The 27441-nt window shown below is 34.2% G+C and overlaps 1 protein-coding gene across 2 annotated transcripts; it reads right to left on the reverse strand.

The window, feature by feature from the left end:
* Window positions 1-2379: 2379 nt before the first annotated feature.
* Window positions 2380-25994, reverse strand: LOC113867383 (uncharacterized metal-dependent hydrolase YabD). Of its 2 annotated transcripts, XR_003505168.1 has the most exons (8): window positions 25704-25911; window positions 25502-25583; window positions 24585-24635; window positions 19431-19531; window positions 14948-15101; window positions 14622-14855; window positions 13703-13831; window positions 2858-2945 (listed from the first exon to the last, which is right to left on the reverse strand). XR_003505168.1 is itself a non-coding variant. In XM_027502674.1 (7 exons), exons 1-7 carry the CDS (start codon window positions 25901-25903, stop codon window positions 2829-2831), a joined length of 939 nt encoding a protein of 312 aa, XP_027358475.1. In that variant the 5' UTR covers window positions 25904-25994; the 3' UTR covers window positions 2380-2828. The 2 variants fall into 2 exon arrangements, 1 of the variants encoding a protein (XP_027358475.1); XM_027502674.1 differs by lacking the exon at window positions 13703-13831 and having other exon boundaries at window positions 2380-2945; window positions 25704-25994.
* Between the last annotated feature and the right edge of the window lie 1447 nt (window positions 25995-27441).

The raw sequence follows: 27441 nt of genomic DNA on the forward strand, positions 1-27441 counted from the left end.
ATATGCTAATAAAGTTAGTCTCTTTCACGTTTGTAGATTCTTTTCATCTTCTTGTGCTGACAAAATTGATTTTTTTTATAAGTATCTTATTTACAATTCTCTTCATTCTCTTTTTCTTTCTTTTTCTCTTTATTAACATTGAACCATCGTACTAATTTGTTCTCTCTTTCTCTCTGCTTACTTGTATTTGGTTAATTTAAATGTGAACTATTTAGTTAACACAACATACAAACTTAAGTTTTAATTTTGATTTATGATAAAATAAAAAAAATTAAATATCATATATATAAATACAAATTTAAATATAACAATAAATTAATTTTAGAATTTAGAGTTTAGAGTTTAGGAACTCAAAAATCAGATTTCAAATTTCAAATTAATTTTTTTTCATAATAGAAAACTAAAAAAAAAAATATTTCAGATTAGTTATTTATATTTATACTCTTCAAATTTCAGATTAGTTATTTATACTCATACTTTATTCTGAAGAGTTGTTATATAAATCACTGTCTAAGTAATATGAAACTGTTATCTAATATCAATATTTGAGAGCAGTTATTTAACCACTCTCTCTTAAATACAATACATTAGATAGCATAAGATTTTAGAACAATTATAAATATTTTATAAATTAAAACAGAATCATTTTCATATCTCATTTCTATTGTAGTATATATGCTCCAGTTCTATTACAATTTTTTTTTTTCATATTATTTAAACTTTTAGTTTCAATTTTGTTTTTTCTATAAGTTATTGATTTTAATGGTGACAAGAAGATCGTCACAATTAATAAAAGTTATCATAATTTCTAGAAGTTATAAGCTATTGTAATTAATAGACAAAAAGAATAAAATCAAAGTTTAAAAAATAGAAAAATTAATTGAAAAATATAAAGGTATAGGATCAAACAAAGACTTGTACGTGCCTTGCTTATTCAGGAATATAACCTTTAGTTTGTGTAACGCCATTAATTAAACTTCGCTGAATTATATATATATATATATATATATATATATAGATGATCAAATTTATACAGCAGTCTGATATTCATGTTCGCACCCTAATAATGCTAACATATACTTTTGTTTCACAATTGTACGGTATGACAACGTAGTATTGAGAACCCTTATAGACTTTATATTAAAGATAAGTAATAATATTTCGTAACTATGATAAAAAAAAAAATCACGACAAGTAAAATTTGCTAAAAAAATCTCAATGAAAGAAATTCGACTTAATTTTTATATGAATTAATTTCATTCATTCCCTTTCAACGTATCCAATGCTAATACATTGCTAATATGTAATTATAAGTCTCTTACGATGTTTAAATAAAAATATCTCTGTACTTTAACTTCCTATATGTAGCTTGGGAATATATTCCTATCTCGCAGATGAATCACATCCACCACTTCTGAATGTTGCTGGGAATTTTATAGCTACCACATGATCAATATTCGTGTGTATATATATTCTAAATAAATCATATATGTGTGTGTGAGGTGTCAAGATTATCTTTTACCACGTAAATACAGTTTATTACATCTGAAAGGGACAGTACTTACTTTTAAAAGAAAAAATTTTAGTACCTGGGAGTTGGGTGGCAGCTTCCCAGTCACCCACTTATTATATTCACCTACCCTATCCCCTCACCCTCCATATATTCTACTTTCCTACATTTTAAAAATACTCTTCCAACACTCTCTCCTTTCTCCTACCCTTTTTATTTTACATCAGATATTTTTTATTTGCCTTTGTATTATTGTCTTTATTATATATATACATAAGAATAAAATCTATCTACACTAATATAAGTCTACAATACATATAATAATAAATAAAATAATAAATTATAACACATTAAATATAAATTAAATAAAAAATTTAAATTAAGTGTAAAAATTTTTAAACATATATTGGTGTAAAAAAATCTTACCATACATATATATATATATATATATATATATATATATATATATATATATATAATCAAGTCAAGATAAATTATTATAATGTGATTGTTAGTAAAATTTTATTAGTTAGTAACTAATTGTAAGAACAATCACTAAGTTATTCAAATAACATACCAAAATATAGAAAAAATATTATATTTAATATATTTAAAGAAAAGAAATAATTACTATTTATAAAAAATAACATAGTAAATCATAATATATAAAATCAGTATTCATAAAGAAACACTAATGTACTATCATATAAAATAATATCTAATAAACCATACCAAAAATACAAAATAAAAAATTATCATCACTTTTTTATTTTCATCATAAGATTGCCATTAACAAAACTAAAATAAATTAACTAACCCCAATCAAGAAATAACACCATTGTGTAGTGACAAAACAACAACGCGTAATAAGGCAAAGGATAGGAGCCTATGTTGACTTCAAATGTATCGCGAAACGAATAAAAGAGTGAAGTTATTCGCATATTATTCAGTGGATGTTGCTGGAATGCTGCCACTTGCACTGTACAAACTTGGGATTTCACCAAATACACTTCATAAAGAAAGATGTCACCTGATAATTATGTTACTAATCTCCTTGCTCTAGTCATATTTGTAGTTAGTAGCTTTCATGTTTAGAAATAGATGCATTATTCAGACACCTTGCCTCTTCCAATTTAGAAATATTGAATGTAATAAATTTTGGCAGGCAAACATACTAAACTATTATTTATATCCTACTTACATTTTGACAATTTGTTCCTGTAATCTATCTCCTTGTACTTTGATAAAATTTTACTAGGTACTCCCTGAAAACTTTGCCAAGCTAGGAATCATTTCTCACAAGAACCTGTTAATTTATTTACTTTTGAAGCACCTTTGAACCTTCATAGGAGAATAACCGGACTGCATTCTGGTAACTTGATTCAGCAAGTTCTTCTTTCGTAATCTCTAGCAAAGATGCAACATAATCAAGTACCTGCAAGTGGATGGAAATAAAGATTATAAATCTAATAAAACGGGTCCCTGCACATGCATACATTCTACAATAATCAAGCAATTTGTAGGTTCTGTAGTTCACTATCCTGCTGAGTTTTCTTAACACTGCTAGCAAATGCGTGTTTAATTTGAGGTGTTGTCGCGCACTCTCCTTACCTTTGCAATGTAAGAGGAAGCACCCACATACATGCAAGAGAATAATACATTTTCAACCCTGTAGTTAATTAAGGGCCTGATAGGATAACATTGAAAGTTTCCATGAAAAAAACAGATATTATGAGGCAATTTTTCTGAAAACTTAAAAAATCTGTGAGAAACGGAGTTATGAGAAAATACATACAAGTACTAAGACTAATTTACATGCTCCTTGTTTGAAATTATATAACAACCTCCCTTCAGGTAAGACAAACCTACTGGTTCAATTCATTTCCACAGACCCTCCTGATATATATACCCTTTAGACAGTTAGTTATTTATAATCAGTGATATGTATAAATGTTACCAGCATTACAAGAAATATTGGGCTAAAAACAAGGAAAATTTACCTCCAAACTTCCATTCTAAATTGCATTTTGTCCTCTCCTGTTCTAAAAGTGAAATTCGCTAAAGCTATTTTTTGGTTCTCTCGAGTGAAAATATTTTTGAAAATAAAAGTGAAATTCGCTAAAGCTAAACCCACTAGTTTCCTTATTCTGCTCCATTTTGGCTTAAGCAAATTCTTTACTTAGGCAAAAATTTCATTTTTCATTTTTCCTTTCCTTCTACATTTTCCAGCAAAACCATTCAAGATACTTAGAAAACGATACTAAAAGTCTAGAACTAATATATTTGGCATGCTATTCTACTCATGTATCTATAAACAACTAAGAATGAAATGCAATTTTGAATAGAAGTTTGGAAGTAAATTTTCTTCTTTTCAGCTAAATATTTCTATTAGGATTTACAGTTATCAAGCTCTCCCCAACTTAGCATGTTGCTTGTCCTCAAGCAAAATTCACAAATCAAACCATAGAAATGCAAAATGTTCAAGGTTTGAAAAGATAAATCATCTACTTCCACATATTTCAAATTATCGAAGATTGCCCACATATTAGGATGACTGATCAACCCTATGTATGTGTGGTGCCTACAACTGGAAGTCATAACAAAGATACAATTGCATAAACTGTTTAAGAACCAACAAGTATAACACTCAATTATCAATAACCCAAGAAAAACAAGGGTTAATCCTTACCATTGTATCTCTTAATGAAATTTAAGGGTGAATGTTTCTCTCATCCAAACACTGAGCCTAGATCAAGTCAAATTTATCTTCATCTCCAACATATCACAAATTACATATTCAACATGGAGCAGAAAGGTCTTGATAGAGCTGTAATGTGACCTAAGTACAAGAAAATTTGGCTTTTCTAGATAAAATAAATAACACCTTAGGTTTTGTTTGGAAGTCTGGAGAGAGGGGGAAGGAAGGAATTTAAAGGATAAGAAAGAAAAGGAGAAGGGTGAAAGAAAGAGGGTTACTAAAAAATTTTCTAAATTGGAGGAATTAAAAAACATAAGCTTAGAAGGGTTTTGGAGTGTTTATAAACCTTCTCCCTTTCATCTTAAAACTCTCAAACAAATATTGTCACTAAATAAACCTTTTCCTCCCCTCCTTTTTCCCCAAAAAACTAATAATGAAGAAAGCCTTAGAGAATTAAGAGAAAAAAGAACTAATTTTCAGGAAGTACAAACTCTTTCCCTTGTTTAAACCTCATTATTGGCTTTCTTTGGTGAATTAGCCACAACATAAATCCTCTTAAAATTTCTTTTCTTACACTTTTTTTATTGACATTAATAAGAAACTATCACCATGAATATTTCCCAAGGATCTATGTACATTTCTACAACCGTGTATGCTCTTTTAATTCAATTAGATGTGGTGGGTCAGCCACCTACCCTATGGAGGCCTGCCTCACCAGGCATCTCACTTACATTTAATAGCAGCTGGCTCCCAACCACTGTGCCTACACACAGCTGAATAATTCCTTTTACTGGTTCACCCGTCACCAGCATCAAGGAGAGCTTTCCTCCTTCCCATGGCCCACACCGGAATCCTTTGCCACAGTCTCACGGCTTGGGGACAGTCCTAGCTTCCCAAGGAGGAGGACCAGAATGAGGACATAGCAGAACAGGAAGAGGAAGGCCCAGATGATAAACATGATGATGATGGTGGCGATGATGGAGGAGACCACATGGAGGAGGAGGAAGTTAAAGGACATATTAGAGCTGAAAAACAAAATCTTTTTGCTTATTTACATTCACAATTATTTAGATTATGCTTTCACTGCTTTGTACATTTTAGTTTCATTTTAACTTTTTGCTGGCTAAGTCGTGGTTTAATTGAACCCTTTTTCCCATGAAATCATGCTATTTGACTTAGTCTTTGTTTTGTGAATAAGTAAGATTTAATTGATTGTTGATGTTAAGGTTTGAGAGTAAATCACCTAGGCTAGCCACTTATCTGAAGAATAGGAATTTTTAAATTTAGGGTGATTGATAGGTAAAGTGCTAAGTGATTGTACGCCTCAATGACATAGCTTAGATATCTCGTATAAGTTAAGTAATGATTAATGAAAAATAGCATGAAATCTCATGACTCAGGAAATACATAGAAATTATCAGGGTGAATTGTGAGTATCATAAACAGTTATTAAAAGTCAACACGAGAGCCAAATTGTTGATTTTGTTCAATTCTTTGAATTGTTACTGTGTGTAGGATGCCTGAAATTGATCAAGACAATTTTTGTTGATTTTGTTCAATTCTTTGAATTGTTATTGTATGCAGGATACCTAAGACAATTTTTCTCTTTTCTTTAAACCATAGGGCCGATGAGCTAACCTAAGATGTCATCCTTATTTACTCCATGTTGGTTTTATGGAAAAAAAATAAAATAAAATAAAGAAAAGAAGATACGCAGAATTATGAGAAGGATGAATAGAGAAAGAACTCAACTTGTATTCAATAGTAACAATACATTTATTATAAGTTAAAGAAACATAAACTATTTATGTAACTGAAAGATTTGATAACAAACTAAATTAGTCTTAAAATATCAAAACTACTTATTGATTATGATCCTGATCTAATAAACTGAAATAACAAAAAATAACTAATAACAGTTTCAAAAGTATATTGTTTAACACTCCTTGTTTTTTAAACTGCGAATTCTATCTTTTTGTAATTTAAATTTAATAACAAAAGTAGATTTGTTGTCAACAGGATCTTGTATTCTCTTTCTACTTCAAATTAAAATCAAATAAAGTCTTCTTTTACCAAAGAAAAAAAAAGTAATAAACTGAGTCACTTTGATCATTGTTAAAAAAATCAATTAACATGAATTTTTCATTCCTCTTGAAGTTGATGCTTGAGTTACAATGTGTCTTTGAAATATTTAACCACTCTTTTTGCAACCTTGAAATATCTTTCATTTGCACTATAGATGAAACAAGAAAGCACTCGAGATATTAGGATGAAATGTTGTAGTATTTTCTTTGTCATGAAAAAATTGTTTGCTTCTCCTTCAATAGATTCAAAGTAAAATAAATTCTTTTCATTTTCACTTTGAAAATATCTTGATCAACTTCATCTTTAATCAAACAATGTTTGTTTTCAAAAATAACTTTGAATCTCTCTTCAATCAATTGATCAACACTTAACAAATTTGGTTAATTTTAGGAACCAAAAGAACATCATGAATTAACTTCGTACCTGAATAGTTTGCTCTTGCAATTGTTCCCTTTCCTTTGACTAAGATGAAATCACCATTACCTATTATGACTTTGGTGATGTTAGTCGGTATCAAATCTCTAAAGAGTTTTTTGTTATTAGTTATGTGGTTAGTACAACCACTATTAATTAACCAACCTTTATTGGATTAAAGTTTAAGAAGCAAGTAACAGCAAATAAATGATCTTCTTCCTCTTGATCAACAATCTTAGCCTCTTCATCTTTGTGTTGGTTTTTATTTTGGCATATAACTTCTTCATGTCCCATTTGGTTGCATTTACTACATTGTGCATCAGGCCTCCTCCAACATTTGAAAGGAGGATGACCAATTTTTCCACAATGATGACATAGAGGATAAGATTTCTTCTTGTTGTATCTTGTACTTTCATGATGCATGACATGTAAGGCTCCCTAAAAACACATTCTTGTCTCATTCCATGCCTTTTGCTCTTGTACTTGCAAGGCATTTAAAAGTTCCACCAATGTGATTTTGGACAAGTATTTGGTATTCTCTAAAGTGGTGATCGTAGCATCAAATCTTTCAGGCATCGTTACAAGAATTTTTTTCTACAATTCTAGAATTAGGAAACTCAATACCTAGTAATCTCACTTGTTAGCTATCCCAAGCAGTCTGTCTAAGTATACTTTGATTGTCTCAGACTCTTTCATTCTTTGGAGTTCAAATTTCTTCATCAAATTCAACACTTGCATGTCTCGAATTCTTTCATTCCCAGCATATGCTTTCTTAAGATAATCCCAAATTGCCTTTGTTGTTTTTAAAATCATGATCCTGGTGAAGATAGTTGTTGAAACACTGGCAGAAAGACATGATTTTGCCTTTACCTTTTGTGTTTTTCTCTCCTTGCGACTTTTTATTTGGGTCATGGTAGAATCGTGCGGCAACAGAAGAACTTCGTTTTGATAGCTTCCCAAAGATTTAAAGCCTCCATGTAAGTCTCAATTTTGATAGCCCAAAGATCATAATTTTCTCCATCAAAGACAGGATGGACAACTTGTGAGAAATTTAATTTAGCATATATTTTCACAGGTCCATAAGAAAATAGCTCTTAATACCACTTTGTTGGTTTTATGGCAAAAAAGTAAAATAAAATAAAGAAAAGAAGATGCGCAGAATTGTGAAAAGAATGAATAGAGAAAGAACTCAACTTTTATTCAATAGCAACAATACATTTATAATAAGTCAAAGAAACATAAACTAATTATGTAACCGAAAGATTTGATAATAAACTAAATTATTCCTAAAATATAAAAACTACTTATTGATTATGATACTAATCTAGCAAACTAAAATAACAAAACAATTGACAGAAATTTCAAAAGCATATTGTTAACACTCCAATTGAGCCTACTGTATAGTTCTTTGTTTTTTCTTGGCCCAATCTCCCAAAATGAAAAATAGGACTTCTCAACCAAATCTAGTTGAATTAAAAGCGTATTCAAGGTTATAGAAATGCATAAAAATTCTCAAGAAAGATTCATGGTAATAGTTGCTTATTATTGTTTAAAAAAATGTACGAAAAGAAATTTCATGCAAAGGATTTATGTTGTGGTTGATTCAACAAAGAGCTCCAAGAGGTTTAAACAAGGAAAAAAGTTTGTATTTGTTGAAAATTAGTTAATTGTTCTCTTAATTCTCTTAGGTGTTATTTATTTTATCCAAAAAAAATCAAATTTTCTTGTCATCAGGTGATGTTACAACCATATAAAGACCTTAATGATTCACATTGAATATGTAATTGGTGATATATTGAAGATAAAGGACAAAGTTGACTTGATCTAGATTCAGTGTTTCGATCAAAACATTCACCCCTGATTTTCATTAAAATACAATGGTAAGGATTAGCCCTTGTGTTTTCTGAATGTTATGCCTGTTGTTTCTCAAACAATTTATACGATTATATCTTTGATGACTTTCAATTGTAGGTACCATATATACATAGATAGGGTTAATTAATCATCTTAACTTGTGGGCAATCTTTGACAATTTGAAACCTATAGAATATAGTAAATGATTTTCTCTTCTCAAACCTTGAACATTACGCATCTTTGTGTTTTGATTATAATGAATTTTGCTTGAGGACAAGAAAAATACTAAATTGGTGGAAGTTTGATAATTGTATATGTTACCAGAAATACTAAGCTAAAAAAGAAAAATTTGCTTCCAAACATCCATTCAAAATTTCATTTTGTCCTCAATTGTTTATAGAAGTCTGAGTAGATAATAGTATGACAAATATATTAGTTTTAGAATCATTTTCTAAGTATCTTGACTGGTTTTGTAGGGAAATGTAGAAGGAAAGGAAAAGTGAAAAATAAAATTTTTGCTTAAGCCAAAATGAAGCAGAATAAGGAAGCCAAAAATTCAGAAATTCTCTTAAGCGAGCATAAATCACTTAAATGAAAACAAGGCAGAATGATGAACTTAGTAGAGTGATAATTCACATATTTTCACTTCAGCGCTAAAACTTTGGTTTCCAACGCTTTGAAATTCGCTTGAGACAACCAAAAAATGGCTTAAGTGAATTTCACTTTAAAAAAAAAGTAGAGAAGTTATTCTTTCTCATCCTTAATGCTTGTTATGCTTTGATCACATGGAACTTGATTAATAACTTAGGGTTTTATTAAGAAATACTCTATAAGTCAAGAGTTAGAACAAATCACCAAATGAAGCATGTTGCTAGAAATAGAGCATTATTTTATTAGTTGCATAAAGCACAACACTTAATGCAAAAAAATTCTATAAATATTCAAAGGATTAGTATTTGTAGTAGTGATCCACAATCTTAATTCTAAGGGATTAGGCTAAGGGAATGTATATATTACTACATTAACATTGGTGAGAGTATATATAGATAGATAGAGATATAGATATATTTGTGTGTGTATTTAGAGATATGCACGCAGGAAGGTGATAGAATCGGACCAAAGAAAGAAGAACAGAAAACATAATAAAAAAAAGAACCGTGTATTATTATTGTTGTTGAACCTCTGAGTTAGGGATTTGGTACCCCACACAAAGGAAAAGAATGGTTATATATCATCCTTCGGGAATTCAAGAGTCTAATCTCTCCTAGCAAAATTCCAAGTGTCTGAATGAATGTCCCCCAGGTGATTGTTTGGTGATTGTTATAAATAGTTATAATAAAAGTATTAGGATTAGGATTTATATTAGTATTATAATAACGGGCTTAGCCCAATAGGGTTACATATGTATCCTTATAAATATAAGAGTCTCTACACATTGTAGATTATTCAATTTCAGCACACTAATCTATCTCTCTCTCTATGCTCTCTCTCTCTCTTAATTCTATATGATATCCAGAGCCTTCTAGGGTTCTTCCTTTGTCGTCGCTGTCGCTGCCGCCACCACCGCCGAAAAAAAAAAAACAGCTTCAGAAATCACAACTGTTGTGGGGATGAAAGTTTTTTCCGGTGACCAGAACATGCAGTAATTCGACGTTTACAGTTTGAGTGCGGCATTTCTTTTTAGCCATTGAGACGAACCCAGGCAATTCAATCACTGTTTGTGGATCTACAATGTCTGAACGTGATAGCCAGGATGCGCAGCACAAGGGGGCTGTTACGGAAATTGTATCTCTATCCAAACTTACCGATGTTTAAGCTGGATGGAGACACTATGAACTATATGGAGTGGAAGTATTTGGTTGAGATTAGCCCGGGTGGAATGGAAAAGGATAATCATTTGACTAAAACGGCACCTGTCAATCGTAAGGATGTTGACACATGGGCAATATATGACAAAAAGATCCTTGTGTTGCTAGTAAACTCTGTTGATAGGCAAATACAAGCGATTATTACCCATTGCAAACCCGCGAAGGAGTTGTGGGACTTCTTGTAATTTATTTTTGGAAATTCTGATAATTTGAATCGATTGTATGCTCTCTTGTAGGAAATTTATCAACCCAAACAAAATAAGCGGAAGCTAATGGACTACTTTTTGGAATTTAAGCATACTAAGGAGATACAATCTCTTTTAGCCTGTAAAACCATTGACGAGATGATAACATAACAAAAGAAACTTATGGCTTTGAGTTAGCTCTACAGATTTTATCCACAATGAGGTAGTTCGGTCTCAGATTATGTCAAGTAAGCAAGTTGATAATCTTACCGATGTCTTCTCCAAAGTTATGCAGTCTTCCTTTGAAGAACTCAAGAGCACTACAGAAAATGAGTCTCCTGACCACTCTGCCTTGGTAGCCCAATACGGTCATCGTGGTGGTCACAGTGGTGGTAGAACTAGTCCCTAAAATGTGTGTTTTTGGGTTATTCTCAGTTACAAAAAAGTTACCGTTGTTTTGTTCCTAATCTTAGTCGTTATCATATTTCCTCTAATGTATCTTTATTTGAAAGTCTTCCATTCTTTAAGTCCTCATCTTCTGAGTCCATGTATGAGGTAGATGAATCTTTCTTGACTTATACTCTTGTCCAATCTACACATCTTGTCGCACTCCTAACTCCTATTGATACAAGTTTCAAGTTCTTTTAATTTGACATCCTCTCGCCAACTGAAACAGCCTTCAGATGATGTGCATCCCATGGCTAATGATATTCAAGATGATACTCAACTCTACCACTATCTCTTCAAGTGTCAACAGATCCTATGTTTGACCTTGACCTTCCTATTGCTATCCATAAAGGTAAGAGATCTTGCACCTATCCTATTTCATCTTATGTGACGTCTACTCATTTATCCTCTACATCTAAATCCATCATGGCTGGTCTAGACTCTCTTTCTATTTCCTAAGACCCTTGCAAATGCCCTCAGTCATAATGGTTGGAGACATGCTATGGAGGAAGAAACGTTGGCTCTTAAGACGAATGATATTTAGAATTTGGTTCCTCTTCCCAAGGAAAAATATGCTATTGGTTGCAAGTGGGTTTACACTGTGAAAGTTAATCCGGATGGCTCCATGGCTCGTTTGAAGGCACGACTTATTGCAAAAAAGTATGCCCAAACTTATGATGTTGACTACACTGATACATTTTCTCAGGTTGCTAAACTCTCATCTGTTCCTATCTTCATCTCTCTTGCGACTATGCATCATTGGCCATTATTCCAGTTAGATGTCAAAAATGCATTCTTACATGGATACTTATAGGAGAAGGTGTACATCGAGCAACCATCTAACTTTGTTGCTCAGGAGGAGTGTAAAAGAGTGTATCATTTAAAGAAGTCATTATATGGCGTGAAACAATCACCTAGAGCATGATTTGGGAGATTCAGTGACGTGATTCTGGAATTTAGATTAGTGAGGAGTGAGAGTGATCATACAGTGTTTTACAAACAGACTAAACGTAGTTGTATTTTACTTGTTGTTTATGTTGATGATATTGTTATTACAGATAGCGACAAAGAAGGAATTAGCAACCTAAAGAAATTTCTTCAAACCAAGTTTTAGACAAAAGACTTAGGAATTATGAAATACTTCTTGGGTATTGAAGTAGTGTACTCCAAGCAAGGAATCTTCCTTTTACAAAGAAAATGTCTTAGACTTATCAATTGAGACCGAACTAAAAGGAGCTAAACTATGCGAGACACCTATGGAGCTAGGAGTCAAAATGACAGCAGATGGAGTTCCTTTTGCAGATCCATAGAAATACAGAAGATTAGTAGGCAAGCTAAATTACTTGACTGTCACAAGGCCGGACATTATTTTTCTAGTAAGTGTTGTTAGCTAGTTTATGTCATCTCTGACGGATACTCATTGGGAAGCACTAATCCGCATTGTGAAGTATTTGAAGAAAGCACCAGGAAAAAAAATTGTGTACAAAGATCATGGACATGCATATATAGAGGTGTTTTCTAATGCTGATTAGGCAGGATCTATAGACAGAAAATCTACTACCGGTTATTGTATGTTTTTGAAAGGTAATTTAATTTCATGAAAAAATAAGAAGTAGAAAATTGTATCGAGATTGAGTGCGGAATCAAAATACAGGGCGATGACTCAGACTACTTATGAGTTAATGTGATTGAAATATATGTTGGAAGAGATAGAATTTGCTAGCACTAAGCCTCTGCAACTTTGGTGTGATAACCAGGTAACGATACACATTGCCTCAAATCCAATTTTTCATGAACGGATGAAACATATTGACATAAACTATTACTTTATTCAAGAAAAAGTTTAGCAGAAGCTTATATCCATCTCTCATGTTAGGACAAGCAATCAACTAGCAGATGTGTTTACAAAGGCTTTAAATAGGACACGTAGCAATTATATTTGTAACAAGCTAAGCATGATTAATATCTATGCTCCAACCTATAATAGACGTATTAGAATTAGAGTTTATGTTAGTATTATAATAACGGACTTGACCCAGTAGGATTACATATGTATCCTTATAAATATAAGGGTCTCTACACATTATAGAGTATCCAATTACAGCATACTAATCTGTCACACTCTCTCTCTCTCTCTCTCAAGTCTACAGTGATTTATGCGGAAAAAGGATCATTCAAGTGCATCATGGTGGGATATCATGAAGGCTTTGCTCAAGAGTTCCAGCTGGGGTATAACCCGGAGTCGGTGATTTGGATCCAAGATGATGATGAACAAGAAAACAAAACAAAAGATGAAGGTTCTTGGGTTCAAGAAAACAAAATAGAAAGTGGAAGCAAGGAATCTTTAGACCAAAAACCAGGAAATGACAACAAAGGAAGCTACAAAAATGAAATACAAGAGTGAAAAAGAAGCAAATCAAGGTGAATCAGAATCTGAGTATGAAAAGAGCATTGACCCACAAATGGAGGAGGTGGAAATTATAGCGCAAGATACACATAAAATGAAGCTAGAAGACTGGATAACAAGACAAAGTTGAAAGTGGAGAATGAAACTCTCCCTATGAATAGCATGAAGGTGAAAAAGAAAGGAATGGAATGCCTAACAGCCTTGGAGGTTTGGTTCTCAGCCAATTTAACCCACCACTACCAGAGCCATTTGGCCACAAGAGTGGGTGGATCATCAAAGGTGGCAGAGCTTGGGTCTTATGCATGTCAAATAAGCTTCTACCAACAAAACTACCAGACCAAGTTACTTGCACAGTGGCTAACTCTACAATGAGAGAGACAAGGATGAAGAGGTGTCATTTAGCAACTCCAAGGTAAAAGCACAACTTGAAATGCCATAATTGTATAATAATTAAACCATACCTATACATATTTATTTCTTCTACTTCATTAATAAGATACATTTATTTATTGAAAGAGTTAGGATTCGTTGACACCGGGTATCAAACTTAAACACTTACACCATTTAATAACTTTTCATAGAATACAAGATTGATCAATTCAACCGCTGAATCATCTTATATTATCTTCATGATCATGATCATGGATATTAAATTTTACTTAATTTGAACATTTGTAGATATGTTATCCAAAATTTATTACTTATATTTTAAAAAAATAACACTCATTAAAATAAAGTAATGTGATGAAATATTGATTAATTTTGTTTTTGTATGAAATTTTATAAAGATTTATTTAATAAGAACCTTCAAACCTACAGTTGAATTGATTAATCTTACATTCTATAAAAAGTTATTAAGTATTATAAGTGACCAAATTTGACACCTGGTGTTAATGGATCTTGACTATTATTGAAAACATTAATTTAAATTTACAACACATAATTATAATGTTGAGACTTGAGAGAGAAAAGGAACGAGAGACAGGATTCAGCATGATTTATTCAAGCATTATAATTACCAGATAAATTAATTATTATTATTTTCAAGAAGCAAACTCATTCTAGGACACTTTAGTATTCTCTAATTAAAAAGATTAACATATAACTCCAAGGGAATCATATAATAAGATATGCTTATTTTTGAGATGCATACATTATGAATGTTTGCTGGATGATTGAGCGTTTCCTTTGGCAGCATCGATGCATCTGTCAGAACATGGGATGAGTTATCAAGGGAAGAACCAGAAGTTGAGGATGAAGTTGTTCTTCGGCCATGAAGCTCTTCAGGAAGAGAAATATCTCCTTCAACAAAATAAAGAGAATCTATGCTTGATGTTGGTAGTGCATCAGGTGCATCTGTCTCCAACAAAATCCTATCAGAAGAGACCTAAATGCAAAAATGAGAATGTCACTGTTTTAACTTATATAATATTAAATTACATTTAATGTTAATAATATATCAGAAGTGACAAAAATCACCTTCTTCAACATTTTCTTTGCCTTATTTTCTTTTAGTGACATAAGAAACCCAGAGAAGGAAAAATAAGCACCAAGCTTGGAAAATTCAGGAACCATCTCTGCAGAACCTAGGTAAGAATGAAGAATAACACCAGCAGGAAAAGGCCCGATAGACCTGGAAATTTTGAAAATAACAGTAATTTTGAAGATGCCACTTCACAATTGGTCAATGAGAACATCACCATAGCATTAAGCCAATGAAATTCCCTTAGATAACAAGAATCTGAGTATCTAACCATGTTAACAAAAGAGGTACGACAATTTACAAAACATCAAGAAGAAGCCTCTGATATTCTTCTGTAAGAACCTATGGGCGATACCTTGGGTCACTTAAGCTATTACACAAGTAATTTTGCAAGGGCGGACAAAACATTGTGATAGGTGTTTACAGATTTTTTATAAATTTTCAATTTCTTCAGTTCAGAATGCTCTCTTCCGTCTTACAGTTGTCTACAATATGGTGATAGTGACAGTCCACAAAGAAAACAGACTATATGGAAAAGCAACACTTCCTGTCAATAAACTAGAACGTTAACCCATGTTGACAGCTTTACTCTAAATATCCATTGTCTACTCGTTTCTCTCAATTTGCCTGAAACTTTTACAGATGTGGAATATAAATTCCAGCAGTAGACTGCGTTGTTGGTTTCTACAATTAACCAATCCTCACCCTCACCCAGATTTGAGTCAACATGTGTCCAGGCTGACTCAGGTGTACAATCTAAGAATTAGCTTATGACTAAGAATCCTGTTATCTAAATCCTATTAGTGGCTCTTGTTGTTAGCCATATATCACAGACTTCATAGATAATTATGCTTTTTCAGCTATCAATATGATATTGTGTATACATTACTACCTTCTGCTGTATAAGAGAAATATGTCTTTTTAACTTTTAAAGCTCATGTACATAATAACTTATAAATCACTATAATAATTCATAACTCTCCATTACAACCCATTAAATCAATAATGGCTGAACTTCAAGAGATAATAGAATAACAGGGTTATGCACAAACTCAAGACATCTCAACAATTCTCCTCCTTGACTTGAATTCTTCCAAAACATCAGCAACCAAGAACAACTCTCCTTACAGTAAAAATATTTCATCTTGCTACTATTTTCTCTTTCCATGTTTTTGCATTTGCATCATCTACATTAAAACTAGAGATCATTCTCTTCAGTTCTTTAGACTGTATACAGTCCTTGACATTGTTAAACCGTCAAACTTGCATCATCTACCTAAGAACAAGAAACTCTCCTCTTTAGATTTCTAGATTGCATACAGTCCTTCACATCGTTAATTGTCAGAACTTTTTAACCATGGGTGTTTATGGTGACACAAGAGCACTACATCTTTAGCAGTCAATCCTTCCCACTGAATCAAATATTCTTTAGACAAGATACCTTCCTCCAACTTGCTCCTCACAGCCCAAACCTTTTCCGGTTATGTAACATTTTCTACCTCCATATCTACAAGCAGATTAGGTGCAGCCGAATAATGAAACATGTACTACTGGGTGGATCTGAGAAGTAGGAGGTAAATGGATCTTATCAGCTACTGCTCCTACTTGCTCAAGGATTTGAAAAGGGCCATAATAATGAGGGGGAAATTTTGACCAAATTCGAGAGAACACCAAAGTTTGTTTATGTGGCTGAAGTTTAAGGAACACCCAATCACCAACCTCAAAAGTGACATCCTTCCTATGTTTATCTGCATGTCTATTCATTTGTTCTTATGCCTTGCTGAGATTAAATTTCAGTTGCTTCAAAGATCTGTCTTTAAGCTCTCTAAGATTTGTTTCTCCTTCCAAATACCTTACCACTGTCAGAGGTTTGCGGCCATACAGTGTCTCAAAAGGAGAAGAGTCAGTACATACAGGGAATGTGGTATTATACCACAATTCATCCCAAGGCAACCTCAAGAACCAAGTCCTAGGCTGTCCGAAGCAAAGTAACACAAGTAAGACTCCAAACAGCAGTTGACAGCCTCCAGTTGACCACCAGATTCAGGATGATAGGCTGTGCTCATTTTAAGAGCTGTACCCTGAAACATAAGAGTTCCCACCAAAAAACACACAAAAATGGGATTCCTATCACTCAGAATGGATAAGGGAAAATCATGAAGTCTCACAAATTCTTGCACAAAGACCATTGCAATACTCTTCAGAGTATGGGTGCTTAAGTGGTATAAAATGTGCATACTTCGAAAGATGATGTTAGATCAGAAAATATAGAAGATAATCAGCAGGAACAGTTGTTCAATGAAGGCCCAGCTAAGCCCAAAATATGGCAAGTATATGCAAGGAAAAAAGGGATCAATCGTTATTAGCAAGTATAAATGGGGAGGGAAGATATCAGAAAAGGGGGGAAGAAATAATAGTGTGATTAAGGGAGATTCAATCTCTGGTAGGAGCTGAGAGCTCTGGGCATTGTGTGTAAAACATCCTAAGTCTTTTTTTGATTCTATAATAAAGATTCATCAAATTCTTTCATATTCATCTCTCTTATCTTTGTATCCTAACAGATGATCAACAATCACCATAATAGCATCATAGCTTTTAGACCATGGAATCCTACAATAAAGATCATATAAATCTCCTCTCAAATCTAATCTAGAATTGGTAATCGCTGCAATAACCCACTTGGAAGAGTTGCTGCAAATTTCATCTTCTGACAAATCTCACGGGGACTTGACAAACTCCATGACAGCTTTCTTCATTCCCATCCAATAAAGATTTGCTGCTAATAAGGTGATATGCAGATTGCCCTACAGTAGCTGTAGAATGAACCTCTTGTAAGAAGGTGGGGATGAGAGTCGATTGAGCCGAAATGACTAGTCTCCCTTTAAAGAAAAGCACTCCATTTTGTATAGAAAAACCTGGGTGATTCCTAGCATCCTTAGTTATGTCAGAAATAATTTTCTGCAGTGCAGGATCAGCATCCACCTCTCTTTTGAAATCTGCATTTGGCTGCCAAATTAGGAATGAAATTAAGGAGGCCAATTATCCTGTAGTTGGCAAACGAGACAGCACATCTGCAGCCTTATTTTCTAACACTGGTTTATATACCACCTCAAATTGAAAACCCAACAATTTAGCCAACCAATTCTGTTGATCTGTAGATACCACCCTTTGCTGCAATAGATCCTTTAAGCTTTTCTGGTCAGAGTATACAATGAATTTCTGCCCCAACAAATAATGCCATCAATATGCTAAAGCCACAGCCATAAGTAGGATCTCATAGATAGATTTGGACAACCGAGTATTAGACAAAGATTTGCTGAAATATGCTACTGGTTTTCCTTGTTGCATTAATATTGCACCCAGCCCAGTTCCTGAAGCATCACAATCCACAGCAAAAGGCTGTGAAAATTCAGTTAGGGACAACACCAGAGCTGTAGTAACTGCCCTTTCTAATGTTTCAAAAGCCTGCTGAGCTTCAGAACCCCATTTAAAAGACTCCTTGGTTAGCTCTGTCAATGGCTTCGCTAACTGTCCATATCCTTGAATGAACTTCCGATAGTATCCTGTCAAGTCCAACAATCCCCAAACTCCTTTCACATTTTTTGGTTTAGGCCAATAATTTATCACACTCTCCACCTTACCGCGATCAACAGACACCTTTCCTAGATAAAATGTGTCATAGGTACTCAACCTGAGTTCTTCCAAAACTACACTTCTTATTTACAACTAACCGATTCACTTTGAGCACCTAAAGAACAGTATATAGGTGTTGCAAGTAAGTTTCACAAATCCTGCTGTACATCAATATGTCATCAAAAAATACAAGCACAAATCTGCGCAAGAAAGGTCGGAACTCGGAAAATTTGATTTATAGTAGCTTGGAAAGTTGTTGGAGCGTTCGTCAACCCAAAAGGCATTACAAGATATTCGTAATGGCTGTCATGGGTTCTAAAGGCTGTTTTAGCTACACCCTCCTCCCTCATCCTTATCTTCATCAAACAACTCATCCACAACTAGAATAGGGAATTTATCGGGTACAGTGACTTTGTTAAGGACTCTATAACCCTCTCACTCTTTTTCTTTCTCACATACACTCACCATGCTTTGGGCCTATCCTTTGGATCCAATAACTGGTCGTTTGGGCCAGCAACTCCAATTATTTAGAAGTCTTACATACATTCAAAATTCTACCGAAATAACAAATCATACTTTGTCCTGATTAATCTATTAGAGAAAGCACAATTGCTTCATGCAATAGATCTCAATAGTTTAAACAGAGATATAGTGAGAAACATATTGTCACCACAGCAGTACACTACAGATTGTGTCATTAGGTAAATATAAATTCTCTTTTCAATCACCTCTCAACATTGGATAGGAAGTTTCACAGATAAAAATTTGTTGACATATCATCATTATTGTTAAGCAATCTTTTAAAGCAATGATTGAAACAAAAGAGAGAAGAATAGATATCCATACCTCATTAGCTCAAGAAGGTCACCAAAAGCACGAACACAGTGAACAGATGCTGGCTTATTTAACTCTTTTGCAAGTTCAAGCTGTTGCCTCAATACTTCAACCTGCACAGACGTCCAAATGCATTAGCAACCAACAGTCTAGGCAACATTATTCAGCACACAAGGGTTAATGTATTTCATATTAAAGTTAAAGCTTCATCCCATTTTGTTTCCAATGGATCCAGGTTTCCACAAGGCCACAACTCTGCTTGATAATCTGTCAATGAAATGTCATGTTTTAACTGTAAGGACATGGAACTGTACTTTAACCCTTGTATGTAGTATGTTTGTCTCTCAAAAATTAAGTATAGGTGTGCCAAACGTATGTTTGGGTTCAAATGTTCGGCCATTTGGCCAACTCAATTGATTCCTTCACAGGCGATTGCTTGAGGAAGGGATTCTGTTCCTGAAAGTGGGTTTCCAGTATATTCTAAAGAGCTTCCTGGAATGAAATAATCACTACTAATCTATTCTACTCATAATTAGAAAGAACAATAAGGGAATGGCTGTAAAAGGAATTGTTGTAAATGACAAAATGTAAATACAGAAGCTGAAATTATAGAATGTATAAAATTGAATTCAATTGCTTGGCCGCGGACCTCTTACAATCTTTTCCTTTCTCTGTTAATACAATTCTAACAATCAAGAAGAAAATCAAACTGGGTCTTTTCCTACATATCCATGGCAACTCCCAAATGAAGGTAGTGGCTTTCAACATGAGGTGTAACCTCTATCAAGTGACATTCCCCACTATGCCATGTGCTCCTAATAGTTACATCGGTTGGCTGACTCAGCATCTTGTTCACTGTGGCTAACCAATCCCATTACTAAACTCATGGCCTTAACCTGTTTTTGTCCCACACCAACCAAAACTGTCAGCCATATTTAGGCCCGCTCTATCTTAAGGCCCAAATCTGACTCAATTTGAATGCCAACAGATTCACTATAGAATATAACCTTTTACATCAAGAAAAAGTATATGTTCATTGACAAATTGTAGTCAGTCCCATTTTGATGCCTCAATGCTATGCTTCATAGTATTTTCAAAAGTTAGCTCGTCCTTAAGGTCATAAAGCCTTGAGGATAAACATAAATGGCACCAAGCCACCAACCATTAATATATCATTAAGAAGTCAGCCTCTTTATAGAAAAACCTTCACTAAATAAGGATCAACAAATTCTACAAAAACAATCAAGCCTTATCCTACTAAATGATATTGGTTACATGAATCACATGATGCCATTAAGCTCAATTCAGTCAAAAACCAAGAATACGTTTGATTTCCATTTTGAAAACAATTTGTACTACATTTTATTTTTAAAAACTAAAAACTGTTTTCAAAATGGAAATCAAACATGCTCCAAATCTTCCAAAATATTATATTCACCGTAAGATCCCTTTTAATAACTTCCTCCAAAGTTCTTCTAGGTCTCCCTCTACCCCTTTTCTTTGGACTAAGAATCATGTCATCCGCTCTCTTCCCCGGTGCCTCCAGTGACCTTCTTTGCATATGTACAAATCATCTTAATTGATTTTTAGCCATCTTTTTTCCCAGTAGGTGCAAATTCTGTTTGTAATTTATTTTATTGTTTTCTGTTGGGTCTAAGCCATTTGGACCCCCATTCAAGACATATCAAAGAAAGAGGGGTAAAATGGAAAAGGGGAACCAGGAGGCGGTTATGCTAGATTCTAACAAACTAACAAATCAGCATACGTGGCAAGGTTGATGAGGCAAGTATTCGGGGGGAGAAAGAGGTAATATAGGGGGAGGAGCATCGGAGAGAGGCAGGAAATATTTGGGAGGTCATTAGGGAAAGCTGAGGCTATAGGAGGATTGCTCTTGCTAATTACTAGCTCGTTAGATTACTGTATTCTGTTCCATTACTATGTTTTTCCATCTTTATTGCTTGTAATCTCAAGGAATTTCCCTGTGTTGGTTCTGTTATTTCAATATAATCTCAGTTCCTATCAAGTGGTATCAGAGCTCCCAATCCTGGGAGCACCTGATGGTAACGACTCGCATGGAAAATCGGTTGGAGAGTGTGGAACGTCGATTGAAGGACATGCAAGCCTCCATTCAAGAGGAATTCCGGAGGCAAAAGGACGAGATGTTGACGATGATGACAACGAGGTTTGAGACCGCTCTACAGGTCATCCGAGCGGAGAGGGAAGGGGATAATCACCATCAAGATGGAGGTAATGGAGAAGGAGATGCGTGGAGAAGGGAGGAACGAGTACGGCGAGTTGAATTACCTTATTTTGCCAGAGAGGATCCCTATGGGTGGGTGTATCGAGCGGAGAGATACTTTGAGATTAACGGAATACCGGAGGTGGAAAAGGTGGATACGGCGATGGTTTGCTTGGAGGGGAAAGCCCTCAACTGGTATCAATGGTGGGAGCCACGGGTCCCAATGTCAACATGGCCCGTTTTTTGGCAAGCGTTGTTGGGTCAGTTCCGATCATCGACGTCGGAAAATCCTTATGAAGCATTGATGGGGCTTAGGCAGCGAGGTACCGTGGGCGAGTACAGGGAGCAGTTCGAGCTATATTCGGCTCCGCTGCGTTTTGCTGATGAGGAATTCATGGTAGGCGCATTCCTCAATCATGGAATTGGCGCAAAGGGTTGAGGAGAAGAATAAGATATTGGGCCTCTTGTTTGGGTCAACGGGAAGAGCTGGTGGGTCAACGGAATTTAAAACAAACTGGGCCTTAAGAGGTGAAGCCCAAGAAACTACAAAGAACTGAACCCACTCAAATATCAGGGCTCAAGAACCCAACCCGACTTCATGCAAACCTGGTCGAGACCCAAGGAAACCGTCATAATTCACGAGACTCGTTCTCAACGAGTTCTAACCGAAGAGGTCTAGGGTTCAGGAGACTTACCAAAGAGAAGGAGAGCGAAAAGAGAAGGAAGGGACTTTGCTTTCGTTGCGACGAGCGATTCTTACCTGAGCATATATGCCGCAACAAACAGCTCCACGTAATTGTGATGGGGGAAAACAAGGAGGACCAAGGGGAGGCTTCCAGGGAGGACGGCGACGAGGAAGAGGTGAACCTCCATCTGAATGCGAGTAGCATTGCAGGAATGACCTCCAAGAACTCTCTGAAGCTATGGGGAACCATTCTGGGTAAAAAGGTCATAGTAATGGTTGATTATGGCGCCTCCCATAATTTCTTGTCCCTGGGACTGGTAGAGGAGTTGAAAATACAAACGGAGGCTACAAGGGAGTATTTCATTGAGGTAGGAGATGGTCAAAGGTTGGGGAGTCACGGAGTGTGCAAGGGCATCGTATTGGAACTGCCAAACCTTCAAGTAATCCAAGATTTTTTTCTGTTTGATTTGGTAGGGGTAGATGTGATCCTGGGGTATGAATGGCTTAAAAGCCTAGGGAAGTTTAGTGCTGACCTGCGGCAGCACTTGATCGAGGTGCATAAGGATGGAAGGATCACTGAGATCAAAGGGGATGTGGAGTTGTCCAGAACTGTGGCCTCACTCAAGGCTATAAGAAAGGAGTTGAGGGGTGAAGCAGAGGGTTATTATGTTGAATTGGGCATGATGACCGTGGGCTGCACTGAAATGCCTACTCAGGTTTCGGATACCGTACCTAAGGCTTGGAGGGAGTTTTGGTTTAATTCCTCGTTCAATGCTTCCATCAAGATGACCCCCTTTAAGGCATTGTATGGTCGGGACCCTCCCATGGCTATTCCCTACTGTCGGGACAGCACCATTGTTAATGAAGAGGTAATATAGGGGGAGGAGCATAGGAGAGAGGCAGGACATATCTGGGAGGTCATTAGGGATAGCTGAGGCTATAGGAGGATTGCTCTTGCTAATTACTAGCTCGTTAGATTGCTGTATTCTGTTCCATTACTCTCTTTTTTCATCTTTACTGCTTGTAATCTCAGGGAATTTCCCTGTGTTGGTTCTGTTATTTCAATATAATCTCAGTTCCTATCATTTTCTTTCTTTATAGACAATAAAAGTCAGAGTTATTAACTTTTAAGCTCACCTTACAAAGTTGGTAAATTTATTCATTATTCTCGATGCAAGTTTCTCAAGCAGAATTAATATTTCATGTACACAGTGCTTTTGGTTCTCCTACTTGAGCCAAGACTATAAACGGATATCAAAACCATCTTGGGGTTAAGTAATGGACCAAAATAAGCCAAATTATTCTACCAGTAAATCCTAACCACTACATGGCAGAGAGTTTAGGCACTTCATTTTTTGGGCAGGATCATAAGGTGTCCCTCCCCCAAACCGGAAAGTGTGAGGGACCAACCCCACTCAGGTGTCAGCTTAGCTCCAACCACAAGGTGCATCTAGTGAGATTCAAACCTTGAATTGCACTGTTTAAATACTTCAATAAGTGGATAAGTTTCAAAATACTCCATACCAGTAGATTTTTCTATCTGAAGAGAACTTTTATTCAGACTGCCTTTTGCTTAAAGTGGGAAATGGGAATCAAATTTATCTTTTGAGTAAAAGCTCTTTACAAGATACACCTCAAAATATGATAGAAATTTTTACAACAAACTCTTAAATAACTTAGTCAATATCATACTACTCACCAGTGGAATTCAAGATGTATCAAATGGCACCTCAAATAATTCAACCGCAATATATTATAAATATTCTCAAGCTCTACTGCACTGTCAAATAACCCCTCTCTTTTGATCCATCACAGTAACTATAGGTCCATTTAGCAACCTGATCAAAATTCTGAGGATTCATAGCACCAATGACAAGGATATTTGATCATGGGGAAAAAGAAGGACCAGAGCATAGAGCATAAATCTGTCTAGCAAAGAGACAAAGATCAGAGTGTATCTACTATTGCTATTGATTCAACCTCCTCCTGTCATATGATGTTTGATAAAACAACACATATACACTCAGTTTTCCTGAAACAGAATGCAAAATTGTGCATCTGCCTATCTGGATATTGCATTGCATTTTTACAGTTTCCATGGGGAACAGAACAGATCTTATTACATGCAAAATTGCAGATATACACGTATGAACAATAGAAAGATCAACAGGTGCATCTACTGATTGCTCCGTCTAGCAGAAAAATAAACTGTACAGCCATAAGTAAAATGACAAGCTAAAACCTGCTCAGAAAAATCAATCTTCCTTCCATGTGATCCTTTGTCCAAGCCAATCTGAGGAAAATTCAAAAGTTCAATCACATCAAATGCTAAATTAAAGATGCATGCAAACAAGAGCATAAGATTTCTTTCATCTATGAATTAATTAATAATAGATGATTTAGCATATTTGCACGTACAAGCATTGAGGCTGCCTACACAAATTTTGATACCCCACTGGATTTCAGAGAGGAACGCAGCAACTGTGTATGTGCATAAAAATTAGAAACTTGGCATGAGCCAAAAGTCTCAGCAGGCTTTGCTTAAAAATGAAAATAGAACTTATTCTCTGCCAGAAAAACAAAACCTAGTTACTTGGTAGATTGCTCTGTGGACTACTATTATTTTATTTTTGTCCTTTATTAGATTTTCAAATTCAAAGCAGCAACAACCAAGTACTTCCCCTTCCTACTTGATAAGATCAAGATTTTGTCATAAATCATGCCTCTAAACAAACTATTAACCTTTACATCCTGCTTAATTGTTTCATCTATAACTTTCTCAGTTTCCCTCTGCCTATAGTGATTGGACTACCCTCCATCCAATGTACACTCCTTACTTTCATATTCAAAGCAAGTGATGTTACCATTTGTGACACCAGTGATGAAGTATCTTTGAGATCGGATGGTTCACAAAATCAATACAAAGAAAACAGCAAAGAAGAAAATATCAATATGAAAAGTGGAATAAAATTACATGGAATGGACCAATTGAAAAACAACTCTTTTACTTTCAGCATGTGTCAATATTAGCTTACATTAAAATATTAGAAAAAGGAAAAAATAATAAAAAAGTGGGGGGGGGTCCTATTTTTTCGATTTTCATGCAACACTTCGCCTGCATACAAATAGAACTATATACTATATATAATATACAATTACCTCTCCAACTGCAGCAGAGGGTGTGGAATCAAAAAATTCTCTCAACGTTTTAAACCAATTGGGACTTCTTTCTGCAACGAACCTGCAATTTCACAAATTAAGGCCCAAAACCTTTAAATAGAATCCCAATTGAGCAAACCCAGAAATAAAAAATAAAAAACAATTGGGATTGGATAAGAATAAGATGAAAAGTGACACTGACCAGGGGTGAAGACCGAAGCAAGGAATGACACAAGGGTGGGTTTGAGCCAAGTTCTGCACCAAGTGCCAATCTTGTTCGCAAACTCCATTCACGGCGAAACCCACAACCCCAGTGTCTTGTGCAGTTTTTATGAGTTGTGGTGCCTTGCTAATGATTCTTGGGTCCTGCAGGTGACAGTGTGCATCGAAAAGCTTCATCATCGTGTATGCCTCTCAATCTCAGAACACTATCTGTGTCTCTATCACCTATGCAAATCGATCGCTGTAGTCAATTGCACCCATTTTCAACCATTCCTCTCCAGCTAACCCTCCAGCTATTTTATATGAATAAACATAACTAATTACATGTTACATTTTTTGGTACTGGAAAAAAAAAAAAGATAAACTAAAATATTAAATCAGATATATTACTAAATAAAAAGTTTCATAAAAAAAACTATTAAGAGAAGTAAATTAATTTTTTTTTATTATCTATTATAAGTAACTTTGTCTAATTTAGTTTCTGTTGCCTAATTCTATTTTTTTATTAATCAATTTTAGCCATTCCCTATGAAATCAATGATAAAAATTTTGCTAGAAAGAAGCTAAAAAGGATTTTTATGGAAAGTGTTGTCTCTAGTTTTGAAAAAAATCAGAAAAAAAAAATCCTCAAGTTAGTCATAACCAGTGCCCTTCTAAGATGCAGGGATTCCAATGGCTAGCGTAGTTATGGGTATTCACAAATTTTACTCTCCCCAAGTAGAGTATTTATTTACTAAACAGATATAAGTATGAAAAAATGTCGCAAATTTTAATATAAATGGGTGCAGGTATAGATACCTAAGTATCTATTCTACCCCATGCTGGCATATATTATTATTATTATTATTATTATTATTATTATTAATTATACTACTTATATGAAGGAGAATTTAACCCAAAAGTTCATGATAGAAGAGAATTAAAGTTAATACTTTATATATTTGGTTAAGTCCCTTCTATAATCATATGAGATGCTTCACAATTTATCCTTAAGAGTGTAACTTATAGAAAAAGATCTAACCTATCACTTCTTTTAGAATTCAGAGATTAAGTACAAAATTTTCATACAAATGTAAGTCTTTAACAAATAAGCCTAAAACTCTATCATAATTATTGTTAGTATTTTTAATTATTTTTATTATTTTAATTTCATATAATCTTGTTTAAACAATTTATTTACTTATAATGAAACAACTAAGAATTTAAGAAAACAAAAACCTAACCTACTTTTATTTTTTAGAATTTTTTTTTGGATGTTTTTGTAAAATTTTAGTCAAAATAAAGATTTTAGTCAAAATACAGAGAAAGATCTAACATATCACTTCTTTTAGAATTCAGAGATAAACGCAAGTCTTTAACAAGTAAACTTGAAACTCTATTATAATAATTATTAGTATTTTTAATTATTTTAATTATTTTAATTTCATACAGTCTCGTTTAAATAATTGTTTACTTACGATGGAGCAATTAAGAATTTAAAAAAAATAAGAAACTAACCTACTTTTATTTTTTAGAATTTTTTTGTGAATGTTTTTGTAAAATTTTGGTTAAAATAAAGATTTCACTATTTATTTCATATAATTTCATGTCTTATATTTTTTACTCAGTTCAGAGTTCTTTTATAGGTCATATTTATTTTATTTTAGGCTTAAATATATTTTAACTACCTCTAAATAGAGCTTATTTTAAATTACTACCTATTAATTATTTTTTCATTT

This window comes from Abrus precatorius, unplaced genomic scaffold, assembly GCF_003935025.1.
Source record: "Abrus precatorius isolate BTA unplaced genomic scaffold, Abrus_2018 Scaffold5, whole genome shotgun sequence".
Lineage (NCBI taxonomy): Eukaryota > Viridiplantae > Streptophyta > Magnoliopsida > Fabales > Fabaceae > Abrus > Abrus precatorius.

Bases quoted from the DNA above. Each gene is read 5' to 3' on its own strand.
- LOC113867383 (XM_027502674.1), bottom strand. From the start codon at position 25,903: ATGATGAAGCTTTTCGATGCACACTGTCACCTGCAGGACCCAAGAATC. The intron at 25,584-25,703 runs GTCAGTGTCACT...GTGAAATTGCAG, and splicing joins TGCTTCGGTCTTCACCCCTG to GTTCGTTGCAGAAAGAAGTC. The intron at 2,946-14,621 runs GTATGCATCTCA...ATCCACTTGCAG, and splicing joins ATCCAGCAAACATTCATAAT to GTACTTGATTATGTTGCATC.